The 13,923-nt window shown below is 44.3% G+C and overlaps 1 protein-coding gene across 3 annotated transcripts in view; it reads right to left on the bottom strand.

Annotated features, from left to right (window-relative positions):
- The window catches only part of EPS15 (epidermal growth factor receptor pathway substrate 15), a 312,116-nt gene that overhangs the window by 206,407 nt on the left and 91,786 nt on the right, over positions 1-13,923 (bottom strand). For all 3 annotated transcript variants that reach the window (XM_033915879.1, XM_033915877.1, XM_033915878.1), the window contains exons 7-8: positions 12,577-12,702; positions 6,223-6,282 (exon numbers count right to left, since the gene is read on the bottom strand). In XM_033915879.1, coding sequence (XP_033771770.1) covers positions 6,223-6,282; positions 12,577-12,702 — 186 coding nt within the window. The remainder of the gene's footprint in view (positions 1-6,222; positions 6,283-12,576; positions 12,703-13,923) is intronic.

Below are 13,923 nucleotides of genomic sequence, written 5' to 3'. Positions count from 1 at the left end.
AGGGTCAGCAACAACCACATGGATGTGCTTCACAGGCGACGCAGAGTTGCCCCTATACAGCTCCAGCAGGGCTTTACTGCCCTTTTCTGAAGGTTTTAGTGACCCCAGAACCATGGATGTGATACATGGACACTTCTCAGGCGACCATCTAGAACACTGCTAGCATGATATAGGGATCAAATCACTGAGGAGTCAATTATAATCAATTTAATTCAAATCAAAGTGTTTTGAGGCAGATAAAGGCTTTTAAAATAAAATCAGGAAATCAAAGATGGCTGTTGCGGGTGCTTTTTGGCACTAAAAAATGGCCAGTGGGAGCAAAACAAATTTTTCAAAAATCATGAAAATAGGATTTTAGAGGTAGGGGGACCCTTGACACAACCCCAGAAACCCTTAGTTTTACTAAATTCAGACCCACCCTGTTATCTCCAATAGACAGTATAGCGCAGTTACTTACCATAACAGGTGTTATCCATGGACAGCAGGCAGCTATTCTCACATATGGGTGACGTCATCCGACGGAGCCCAGATGCGGACGCCTCACAAGCAGACTTGCTTGAAGAAACTAGAAGTTTCGAGTCGCCCGCACCGCGCATGTGCGAGTGTCTTCCCGCCCAGTGCACAGGGCGCGTCTCCTCAGTTCAAATAGCTAGCAGAGAAGCCAACCAGGGGAGGTGGGTGGGTTGTGAGAATAGCTGCCTGCTGTCCCTGGATAACACCTGTTACGGTAAGTAACTGTGCTTTATCCCAGGACAAGCAGGCAGGTATTCTCACATATGGGTGACCTCCAAGCTAACCAAAATGGGATGGTGGGAGTGTTGGCAACTTAGGAGAATAAATTTTGTAATACTGTTTGGCCAAACTGTCCATCCTGTCTGGAGAAACTATCCAGACAATAATGAGAAGTGAAAGTATGAACCGAGGACCAAGTAGCAGCCTTGCAAATTTCCTCAATAGGCGCCGATCTGAGGAAAGCTACAGAAGCTGCCATTGCTCTGACTTTATGGGCTGTGACTTTACTGTGAAGTGGTAATCCAGCCTGGGCATAGCAGAAAGAGATACAAGCCGCCATCCAGTTGGAGATGGTGCGTTTAGAAATTGGATGTCCCAACTTATTTGGATCGAAAGAGAATAAAAGTTGAGGAGCAGTTCTATGTGATTTGGTGCGTTCCAAATTAGAAGGCCAAAGCACGTTTACAGTCCAGAGTATGAAGAGCTGATTCTCCAGGGTGAGAATGAGGCTTTGGAAAAAACATTGGAAGGACGATAGATTGGTTCAGATGAAATTCTGAGACCACTTTAGGTAGGAATTTCGGATGAGTACGAAGAACCACCTTGTCATGATGGAACACAGTGAATGGTGGATCAGTAACTAAAGCTTGTAGCTCACTGACTCGTTGAGCAGAAGTGAGGGCAATGAGAAATACCACTTTCCAAGTGAGATACTTCAGATGAGCCTTATCAATTGGTTCAAATGGAGGCTTCATGAGTTGAGAAAGGACAACATTGAGGTCCCAAACCACAGGAGGCAGTTTGAGAGGAGGTTTAACATTGAAAAGTCCTTTCATGAATCTGGAAACCACCGGATAAGCAGAGAGAGGTTTCCCTTCAATAGGCTGATGAAAAGCTGCAATTGCACTGAGATGGACTCGTATGGATGTAGAATTGAGGCCAGAGTTGGATAAGTGCAAAAGATAATCTAAAACAGAAGATAAGGAGGAATGTTGAGGCTCCTTATGATGAGAAAAACACCATGTAGAAAATCTAGTCCATTTTTGATGATAGCATTGTTGAGTGGTAAACTTTCTAGAAGCTTCTAAAATGTCTCTTACAGAGCGAGAAAACTGAAGAAATGTTATGTTGAAAGGTACCAGGCTGTCAGGTGCAGAGACTGCAGGTTGGGATGAAGCAGAGATCCTTGACTCTGTGTAAGCAGAGAAGGAAAAACTGGTAGAAGGTATGGCTCCCTGCTGCTGAGTTAAAGTAGAAGGGAGTACCATGGTTGTCTCGGCCACCGAGGAGCGATTAGAATCATGGTGGCATGATCGTTCTTCAATTTGACTAGAGTCTTGAGAATGAGAGGGAATGGAGGAAAAGTATAGAGGAACAGATTCGTCCAGTCCAGAAGAAAAGCATCTGCCTCGAGGCAGTGAGGAGAGTATATCCTGGAGCAGAACTGAGGCTGTTTGTAGTTGTGGGGATTTGCAAAGAGGTCTATCTGAGGCATTCCCCACTGTGAGAAAATGTGATGAAGAGATGAGGAATGGAGAGTCCATTCATGAGGTTGCAGTAGACAACTCAAGTTGTCCGCCAAGCAATTCTTCGCCCCTTGAATGTGGACAGCTTTGAGGAAGGTGTTGTGACGGATCGCCCAGTCCCAAACCTCCAGAGCTTCTTGACAAAGGGAGGCAGATCTGGACGGGATATGGACGGGAGGTCGGATGGATGGGAATATGAGTGTAGGCTTCCTTGAGATCCAGAGAGCATAACCAGTCATTCTGCTCGAGGAGGGGATAAAGGGATGCCAGGGACAACATTTGAAACTTTAGAAATTTGTTGAGAGCCCTGAGATCCAGAATGGGTCGCAGATCGCCCGTCTTCTTCGGAACAAGGAAGTAACGGGAGTAAAACCCCCTGTTCTGCTGGTCCAAAGGAACTGGTTCGATGGCATGGAGACGAAGCAGAGCTTGAGTTTCTTGAAGAAGAAGGGCGGTCTGGGATGGGTTAGAAGGATACTCTCTTGGAGGAAGCTCCGGTGGAACCTGAGTGAAATGAAGAGAGTATCCTTCTCTGATGATGGTAAGTACCCAGAGGTCTGATGTAATTAAGGTCCATCTGTTGTAAAAATGATGGAGACGACCTCCTCTAGGGGGAAAGGGAGACAGAGACAGAACGGTGGAGGTTATGCTCTGTTTTAAACAATCAAAAAGGCTGAGAAGCCTTAGGTGCAGCAGAAGGTTGGGATTTCTGTTGCTTCTGGAGGTGGCTGTTTTTTCAGAGGAGGGCGATTATAAGGAGCTGACTTTAGAGCAAAACGCCTTTGATATTTAACAGCCGGACGTGCAGGCTTGGCAGGTGTTGGCTTCGGTTTAGGTCTGACAATTGAAGCAAATGACTTTCATGGTCAGATAATTTTTTAGTGGCTGCCTCGATGGACTCGTCAAAAAGGTCGTTGCCTTGACAAGGGATGTTAGCCAGGCGGTCTTGAAGATTAGGGTCCATGTCAATGGTACGAAGCCATGCAAGACAACGCATAGCCACAGAGCAATCAGCTGCTCGGGCAGATAACTTAAAGGCATCGTAAGATGATTACAGGAGATAGAGATGCAACTGAGAAAAAGAAGCAATGACTTCTTGAAACTCAAAATGCATGTGATTATCCATGTAAGTCAAAAATTTCGGCAGTAGTGAAAGAAGAAATTCAAAATAACTAATGAAATAAAAATTATAATTGAGGACTTTAGAGGACATCATAGCATTCTGGTAGATGCGACGTCCAAATTTGTCCATAGTTTTCCCCTTCCTTCCAGGGGGAACTGTAGCATAGACCTTGGAAGGATGGGATCTTTTCAAGGAAGATTCAACTAGTAGGGATTGATGAGATAACTGTGAGTTGTCAAATCCCTTGTGATGCACCGTTTTATACCTCGAGTCCAATTTTCCAGGAACTGCTGGTATAGAAAATGGAGTCTCCATGCATCGAGTAAAAGTCTGGTCCAAAAGCTTGTGAAGTGGAAGCATGAGACTCTCTGCCGGAGGCTGAGGAAGACGCATGACTTCAAGATATTCCTTAGAATATTTGGAGCCAGTATCCAATTTAACATCCAAATCTACAGCCATCTGTCGTAGGAAAGATGAAAAAGACAACTGATCCAGCAATGCCTTGTCTCAAGAAGGACTCGAGGACGTCGAGGCAGCATGTGTCGAAGAAGCTTCAGCATGGAAAAAAGTCTCATAGGAACCTGGTGACTTGGTCGAGGCAATCGAGGTCGGGATATCCTCGAGGTCCGGCATTGGAAATCTCGAACGAGGAGTCGGTGGTCTGGTCGAGGTCGGAGTAGAACGAGGCTTCGAGGAAGATGGAATATCCTGCGAGGAACGATGCCATGAAGAATGCCTTGATGAAGATCTCGAACGATGGTGAGAACTGTGTCTAGAACCAGACCTCAAGGATCGAGGAGATTTTGCCTCGGAGACGGAAGCAGCTGATGCCAATATATGAATAGGATTAGAGGCTGTAGATCGAAGCTCCAGAGGCTTGGAGGAGGAACCTCGATGCACTCGCAAAGACTCTGCTCCTTGCTGAGAGTGTGAGGAATCCTGTCGATGCACTCGCAAAGAATCTACTCCTTGCCTTTCGTGCTTAGGTGACAGACCAGACACTCGTAGAGACTCTACTCCCTGCAAAGTGTGTGATTCCAACGGGGGCATAGGAAGCGGCTCAACCTCGCGGGACTCTGCTGAATGCCCAGGCAGGATAATAGGAAGCAGTTTAGGACCCATAATGGTAAGGTACTAAAGAAACTGCTTCTCTAAAATGGTCTGGAAAGAAGCCGGCAAGGTGGTATCCGCGTCTGAAACCGGTCCACCTGCCTTGACTGGAGGTTCCTTCGAGGTAGTGTGAGTGTGCTTCGACTTAGTAGTCTTAGACACTTTAATCACCACCGGCGGAACCGACTGCTGAGCTATCTGACCTGAGGAAACAGGGGAAGATACAGCAGATGACGTCGAAGCAAGAGCCGCTGCAAACGAGGAAGGCTTGATGAGGCTTCAGGTAGAAGCAGGAGGCGTGGAAGGAGGCTCGATGGAAGTCGAAGCCGAAGATGCCTTCGAAGTCGAGGGATCAGTCGAAGACTCCATCTCGAAGAGCTTGTCTACTTGAGTGCAACAACGCTTAAAAGCACGAGGCTGAAGTGTTTGGCAAGGCAGGCACGACGTGGGATGATGTTTAGGCCCAAGACACTTGAGGCTGCATCTATGAGGGTCCGTAAGAGAGATCGCACGCCGACACTTGCTACACTTCTTAAAGCCTGTAGCAGGCCAGGACATAGGCCTAAAAACAGTCGCTGCAAGGTTGAAGCTCGTGGGCTGCGGCCTAGTGGCCCGTCCTGGAGAACGGACGGAAGACAAAAAAATATATATATTTTTTTTTTAGATAAAAACAAATAAAACAGCGATTCGTGAATAAAGAACACCAACCACGGTCGAGAGAAGGCAAAAGTGAACAAAGTTGAACGCAGAGAGTCAAAGTCCGCGGAAAACTAAGAACTGAGGTGACGCGCCCTGTGCACTGGGCGGGAAGGCACTCGCGCATGCGCGATGCGGGTGACTCGAAACTTCTAGTTTATTCAAGCAAGTCTGCTTGTGAGGCGTCCGCATCGAGGCTCCGTCAGATGACGTCACCCTTACGTGAGCATACCTGCCTGCTTGTCCTGGGATAATCTGTACCCACAGAACTGCCATGTGCTGTGCCTACATCAGCTTTTCACTATGGCTGGTAATGGAGGAGGATTTTATATCTCAGACAAGCAAGGGTGGCTCCAGCAACTTGTCTTTTTGGGCTTCCTTTTATTCAGGCTCACAGAGCCTGAAACCCTTGACCCCATTCACTCTCACAGAGTGAGTGAGTGTGTGTATGTGTGTGTCCTCTTAGCATAGGAAAGCCTTGTGAAAAAAAATTGGATTTAACCCGAAAATAAGAAATTCAATGAAGAGCAAATGAAAAGACATTTTCTAACTTGCTTGCAGAAGTTAAGACTGAAGAAAAAGGGCACTGCCCTGGGACACAAGGAAATGGATCTGAGAAAAATGCTTGACTTCTGCAATCCAATTTGTGAGTTGGGTATAGAACCATCCATAAGGAACTGTATGCTGTTTGCACAGGAAAGCACTTTATGGGTTCTTATAAATAGAATACTGCCCTTAAAGTGACAAAACTAAGTTATTTTAATAACACAGAACCCAAAAAAGCTCTCAATTTGAACTGAGTTGCAAAACAGTGGGAGAAGAAACCATTTAGAAAAAGGAATGTATAAAAGACCACAAAGTATTTACCCTTTATGTCGAAAAACAGTATACAAAATACACTTCCAGATTACATCATAAAATAGACATTACCTATGCCAGTTAGTTTTTTTTTACTCTTATTTGCCATCCTTTTTCCTATACACAATAGGGTAAACAACCTTAAAAGATTTACCAAATTGAAATAAAATAACTTACCACTGCAAACTCATCTCGGTCTAGTAGTCCATCATGATCGATATCACTTAGTTCCCAAACCTAAAAAAAGGAAATTTTGATGACTCTTCTCTCCTTTAAAAAGTTTTTACTTCCTTCTATTCTTGTCTTACAAAAATCAGTTAAAAAATTGTAGAGATCCACAGTAGTGTGTAATAACGGACAAATAAGACCTCTACTGCAGTGTTTCTCAACACTTGGTACGGGTACCCTTAGCAAACCGCTTGTTGGGGGTACATGAGCAGCTTGATAGGAGTGCGCGTCACAGAGTATATTGCCTGCCGGCCCTCTGACGTCACGGCCGGATATCCCTCCTTCCTGCCCTCCACCCACCTGCCAAAGCCACCGCTACCAGGGATTCCTCCTTCCTGCCCACCACTCGCCTGTCAAAGCCGCCAGAGATCCCTTCTTCCTGCCCACCCCCTCCACTGAAGCCAACCCAGAGGGCTTCCCTCCAATGTCAGAGCTGACATCAGAGGAAAGCCTTCTGGATCAGCGGTGGGGGGGGAGTCCCAATTATTTCCTTCTGCCCTCGTTGCAAGGACGTGCAGGCAGCAGTTCACATGCTACCATAGCTGACCCGGAAACCTTCTCTATGATATCAGAGTTGACGTCAAAGGGAAGGCTTGTGGGTCAGCATGTGAACCACTATCTGTATGTCCCTGCAACATTCCGCTGAAGGCAGAAGGAATGAGTGCGGCTCAAGCAAGTAAGGAAGAGAGGGGACATGATCTGAGACAAAGGAAGGAAGGGGGGAGGAGATTGTTGGAATATGGGAGGAGCATGACTTGGGGACAAAGACTGGAAGGCGGGGGGGCACAAACGAGGGACACAGAAATAAGGGAGGGGGCATGAACATGGGGCACAGAATGGAAGGAGGAAGGGGGCACTAACTTGGGATATAGGAGGGAGGGAATAGAAAGCGAGAATTGTTGGGCATGAGTGTGTGTGAGTGAGAGGGAAAGAGATGGTGCACATGGGGAAAGAAAGAATGGAAAATTGGGCATAGAGAGAGAGAAGTGAAGCAGAGATGAATGGGGAACAGAAGAAGAGGGAGAAATGTTAGATATGGTGGTGGAGAGGGAACAGAGGGACAGATGCAAGGGGGGGGGAATGTTGGACATAGTGACGGAGGGAGAGATGTTGCATTGTGCTGGAGAGGGGTGATAGGAAAAATAGGCATGGGGCTGGTGGGCAGTGGTAAAAAATGCTACACATGATCCAAGGGATGAGAAAGGGAGAAATGTTGGATGTGGCAGTAGAGGGATTGGGAGAGATGTCTGAATCTCTCAAGACAGATGGACAGTGAGAGAGAGGGAGACATGTTGCCAATAGGGGTGGAGGAAAGAGGAAGAAAAGTTGAACTCATGGAGGGACAGAGAGAGATATTTTTTGAGGAAGGGAATGAGGTCCGGAGGAAGTGTGCAGGAAGCAGAAAGAAAAATATTGGATGCACAGTCAGAAGGACGTGCAACCAGACACTCATGAAATCACCAGATAACAAAGTTAGGAAAAATTATTTTATTTTCAATTTAGTGATCAAAATGTGTCAGTTTTGAGAATTTATATCTGCTATGTATTGCACTATATTTGTTACCGAGGTGATATTGCATATTTTAAAATCATCTGCCTTGACTTCTTTGGAGAACCCCCCCCCCCCCCCCCCAATATAAATAATTAACATTTTCTCTGCATACAGTAAGATTTGGGGGGGGGGGGTTAATAATGTGGTTACCATTATGTATTAATAAGATTATATTGTGTGCATATGAAAAATGAATGGAAGAAATTGCATTACAAGTAGTACTATTATTATGGAGGTTGGGTCTGGGGCGGAGCTTAGGCGAGGGATACTCGGTTGAAATTTGTTACACTTAGGGGGTACTTGGCTTGAAGAAGCTGAGAAACACTGCTCTACTGGATAAGCTGTAGGACCCTCACATAACACATCATTAGCTGACAGAGAAAGAGTTTCTATCTGTAACATGGGTTCTCTATCCATCACACTTTGTGATGATATCTTCCAGACAGGAGCCCATGCTGTCAGTTGGGCTCCTATAATTAAGCAAGCTTTTTGAAAGCTTCCCAAACATGCGCATGATTTCTTGTGGTGGTGTCCTCTACTCAATTAACAAACATTTATTTCATCACTACCAACTAGTGCTGCCCGATTCGAATCGGTTCACCAATTCACTTCGGATGAACCAATTTGAATTGATTTAAAACAAACAAAACAAAACACAAATCGGCCTCCCGATTTGGTAACTGACACTCCCTCCTCGTCCCCTAAAGCAAGAGCAGAAGCGCTGCCTCTTGCTGGCTGGCCGCTGCCACACCTGCTTTAGAGGATGAGGGGGGAAGGTCAGTCAGGAAGTGCTGGTGTCTGGATTCCTCCCCTGGCCTCCCGCGCATCCATTTACCTAATATCAACAGCCTGCAGAGATCGCCAGTGCTAGCGATCTTTGCAAGCCGCCATAGGTCTTAGGAGCTGTTTCTTCTGCCACGGTCCTGCCCCTCCTCTGACATCAGAGGCAGGATTGCAGCAGAGGAAACAGCTCCGAAGGCCTATGGCAGCTAGCACCGGTGATCTTTTCTGCAGGTTGCTGTTATTAGGTAAATAGATATGCAGGAGGCTAAGGGGAACACGCAGGCCTTCCGAGGGGGTGTGGCACAGGCCTTCAGGGGGAACAGGCCTTCGGAGGGGATGCAGGCCTTCAGGTATGGTGGCACAGGCCTTCAGGGGTGGGGTGCAGGCCTTCGGGGGGATACAGGCTTTCAGGGGAGGGGGGCCCTGATGTAGAAGTACACAGAGGGAGGGAGGGAAGGGAGGATTCAAAGAGACGTACATATGCCGGATTTTGGGGGGGAAGAAATAATGGGTCTAAAAACAGAGGAGAGGGAGAGAGATGGTGGACAATGGGATTTAGGGAGGGAAGGAACAGAAAGGGAGAGAAGTTGGACACAAGGGATGGTGTGGAGGGGGGACAAGATACTGGATAGGAGGGTAGTTGGGAAATGAAAGGGAGAAATGGTGGACCCTGGGGTGGTGGGGAAGGAGGGAGAGATGCTGGATGAAAGGGTAGTTGAGAAAAAGTGGATCTGTGGATGGAGTCGAAATAAAGGAAAGATGCCAGACCTCCAGGGGTGGGAAGGGAAATGGAAGGGGAGGACAGAGATAGAAGATGAATAGTTAGCATGGAGAAAGAAGAAATAAGGAGACCCTGGCAAGCAAGTTATCAGAAGACAACCAGAGCCTGGGACCAACAAGATTTGAATAATGACCAGAAAACAAAAAGGTAGAAAAATAAGTTTATTTTCTGTTTTGTGATTACAATATGTCAGATTTGAAATGTGAGCTAGGACCGCAAATGTGAGCTAGGATTTAACAGAGCGAGGAAAAATCTTTTTTGTTTGCTTATTTTGTTTACACCACAACGCCAGTGTGGTTAGGAGAAAGCAAAGGGGATGAAGAGGCTATAAAAGGGGTTAAGAGGCTATAAAATAAACCCTATTGATAAAAAAAGAAAACTTATATAATAAATAAACTATAGATTTAAACCATTAGAATTTTATAAATGAAATTAAATATATGGGAATATGGCCAATGATTGGAGAAAAAGGAGCGAAAACAAAATACGCTGAATACCCCAGTCATTGACTACGACTACGCGTAGGCTCCGCTACTGAGGCCGATTCCTATGTACTTAGAATAGCATTTGCACTTTAAGATAAGTGGGAAGTATGTGTTTTATAAAATAAACCCACCAGGATGTTTGGGAAAAAAAAAAAAAAAAAAAACAATAAAAAAAACACCCAATTGGCCAGGAAAAATCGAATCGAATTGAATCAAAAAAAATCGATTCAATAGGCTGAACCGAATCAATTTTTTTTTCCTGAATCGGGCAGCACTAGTACCAACTACAAAAGACAGGGAAGCATTTCCTTGTGCTAAGCAGAGATATTGTGGTTACTGCCAAGATGAAAGATATTTTGCAATTGTCCCTTTAAATTTAGTGATAAAGCAAACCAGAAAAGAACTTAATAGGCTGATGCATTTACTGTTAAAGTAAAAAGATCCTGAAGCACTGATTGTCCAAAAGTGCTATATTGCTTAGAGGAGTAATCCAAATAGTAGTAGTAGGAGGAGTGTGTGGCGCAGTGGTTGAAGCTACAGCCTCAGCCCCCAGGGGTTGTGGGTTCAAACCCCGCACTGGTCCTTGTGCCCCTGGGCAATTCACTCATTCCTCCATAGCCTCAGGTACGTTAGACAGATTATGAGCCCACCAGGACAGATATGGAAAATACTTGAGTACCTGATTGTAAAACCGCTTAGATAATTTTGATGGGCGGTATATAAAATCCTAATAAAACTGAAACTTGATGAAGGACTGATTAGAATGTCTGCTATGAAAGTGCATCAGAGAATGGCAACACACAGCCAGGCAAGAGTTGGTGAGCACTAGTACAACCAGATAGAGAGCCCTTCATCCCACTAAAAGAGATTTTCAGGAAGCTTTTGATAAAGTTCCTCATGAGAGGCTCCTGAGAAAATTAAAGAATTATGGGTTAGGTGGCAAATTTCAGTTTTGATTAGGAATTGGTTATCGGACAGAAAACAGAAGGTAGGGTTAAATGGTCATGTTTCTCAATGGAGGAGAGTAAACAGTGGAGTGCCGTAGGGGTCTGTACTGGACCGGTGCTATTTAACTTATATTTAAATGATCTGGAAATTGGAACGATGAGTGAGGTGATTAAATTTGCAGATGACACTAAACTGTTCAAAACTGTTAAAATGCATGCGGATTGCGAAACATTGCAGGCAGACCTTAGGAAATTGGAAGACTGGGCATCCAAATGGCAGATGAACTTTAATTTGGACAAATGCAAAGTGATACAAATTAGGAAGAATAACCTGAATCACAGTTACCAGATGCTAAGGTCCACCCTGGGAATAAGTGCCCAAGAAAAGGAGCTGGGTATCATCGTAGACAATACAATGAAACCTTCCACCAATGAGCAAACAGGATGCTAGGAATTATTTAAAAAAGGTTAACAAGACTAAGAATGTTATAATGCCCCTGTTTCGCTCCATGGGGCGACCTCATCTGGAGCATTGTGTTCAATTCTGGTCTCCTTATCTCAAGAAAGATATAGTGGCGCTAGAAAAGGTTCAAAGAAGAGCGACCAAGATGGTAAAGGGGATGGAACTCCTCTTGTATGAGAAAAAACTAAAACGGTTAGGGCTCTTCAGCTTGGAAAAGAGACGGCTGAGGGGAGATATGATTGAAGTCTACAAAATCCTGAGTGGAGTAGAATGGGTACAAGTGAATCGAGTTTTCACTCTGTCAAAAATTCCAAAGACTAGGGGACACTCGATGAAGTTACAGGGAGAGACTTTTAAAACTAATAGGAGGAAATTTTTTTTCACTCAGAGAATAGTTAAGCTTTGGAACGCATTGCCAGAGGATGTGGTAAGAACAGATAGCGTAGCTGGTTTTAAAAAAGGTTTGGACAAGTTCCTGGAGGAAAAGTCCATAGTCTGTTATTGAGAAAGACATGAGGGAAGCTACTGCTTGCCCTGTATCAGTAGCATGAAATATTGCTACTCCTTGGGTTTTGGCCAGGTACTGGTGACCTGGATTGGCCACCATGAGAATGGGCTACTGGGATTGATGGACCATTGGTCTGACCCTGTAAGGCTATTCTTATGTTCTCTATCTGAACAGTTATAAAGATAGCTTTTCTATCACAGACTCACTTATTGGACATTATATATGCCAGGTTTTTAATATATTATCTACTAGAAAAATGCATACGAGTCAGCTAACTTCATTTACCTATGTTTAAAAATGATAACTTTTTTTAACTGCTGAAGATCATCATAATCTAGTGTTTCAATATTCTATTTGCTACAAAGGAACTCAACCGATATTGGGCTTCAGTTTGCTGCTGCCTGCTATCACTCACAAATATGTTTGCTGGAATGTCAGCTTAATTTTGCTCTGAGACTAGAAAAGGATTTGCTTGGGTTGGAAGCTCATGGTCTTGGCTTCAAAAACAAATTGCAGAAAGTTGCAGAAATTTATTAGTAGAAAGAAAAATGATACGCATACATCTAATAAGGCATACCCTACAAAATATGCAAAATGTGCATTAAAAAACCATTTCAGATTCCTCTTTAAACTCTACCCCACCCTACTCACCCCAAAGGACAAATACAAAGTATCATAAAAGCCTTTTTACCTTTCGAAGATAAACTAGAAAGGTTAAGAATCTATTGGCAGTCATGATAGATAAGAAGAAAATTGGTAACAACATTTTCAAAGATATTCTTACTCTTCCTAAGACATCCACGGGCAGTTTGGAGTTTAGCAGCACAGGTTTCACCTTCTCTCCAGAGAGGAATCCATTTACAGGTATCAGGCTGTCAAAGATAACATCATACTTGGCCTTTTCCTCTAACTGTGATAGCCATTAAAAAAAAATAATATGCTTGAATATATTGAAAATTTCAATAAATATTAAATTAAAAAAAAAAAAAAAAACCAAAACATCAGATTCTAAGGCTGGCACATCAGAAGACATTTGAAACATACATTTCCTGAGCAACCTGCAGATAAAAGTACACAAGTTGGTCCAAAGACTCCAAATAATGAAGCATACTCCTGTACAACAGGACAGGGTTTCATTTCTTACTCCTCAACTAGAAATGCGTTTTAAAATGGTTGGCTAAATGCGAGGGGAATGAAATTACAACTTTTGAGAGAGGAGGAGCAGAAAATTGCTATAAATTATAAAGACCTACTTGTCTCAGGCTTAGAACCCCTTTATCACAAATAGCAGCAAGAATGAAGATATGCTCCAAATGGGCTAAGAACCCAAAATGAGCATGGGGCAACAGCCTAATAGAGAATACAATAAAAAGGTGATTAACTAAATTTGTTGCTTCTGAAATTCTGCAAGTAGGCATAAAGCATCATAAAATTATGAACCTCCAACAGTTTTTTTTATAGGGCTGCAGATTTAGCACTGATTTAAAAATTTAATCATGATTAATGCGATTACCTGATCTGCTGCTCCTGTGCTGGACCCGACACTTCTCTGGCTTTGGCATGCACATGCTGCCACTGGCTCTGCCTGACCCGAAAACAAAAAGTTACATTAAGCTCTGATATAACTTCCTGTTTCTGGGTCAGACAGAGCCAGCGGCAGCATGGACACACTAATGTTGATACCGCAGCTTCTTTCAGACCCAGAGAAGGGGAGGGTCCGGCACAGAAGGTAAGAAGGAGAGAGTTGTTACACTTGTGGGGGGGGGGGGGTAGAGGCAGAGAGGTGATGCAAGAGGGGAAAAGAGGGAAAGAGGTGCTGCATGGGGGGGGCAAGAAGTGAGAGAGATCTGAATTTGAGGAAGGGGTGGGGAGGGAAGAGAGAAATCCAGTGAGGGGATTGAGGATGAGAGGAAGAAACTGGATGCACAGAGGGAAATAAAGAGATTCTGGATATGAGGGATGAATGGAAGGAAAAGAAAAGAGGAGACACTGGCCTGGAAGTATGAAAAAGGAGAGACCAGGATGAGGCTGAGGCGGGCTGAGAGATTGAGTACAGAAAAAGAAAATGGAGTATTAGGTAGTATGTGAAAGACAGAGAGGAAACTACAGATGAACAAGTGTTTTTTGCTTG

The sequence above is a fragment of the Geotrypetes seraphini genome, chromosome 12, assembly GCF_902459505.1.
Source record: "Geotrypetes seraphini chromosome 12, aGeoSer1.1, whole genome shotgun sequence".
Lineage (NCBI taxonomy): Eukaryota > Metazoa > Chordata > Amphibia > Gymnophiona > Dermophiidae > Geotrypetes > Geotrypetes seraphini.
This window is presented reverse-complemented; position numbering and strand designations above follow the sequence as displayed.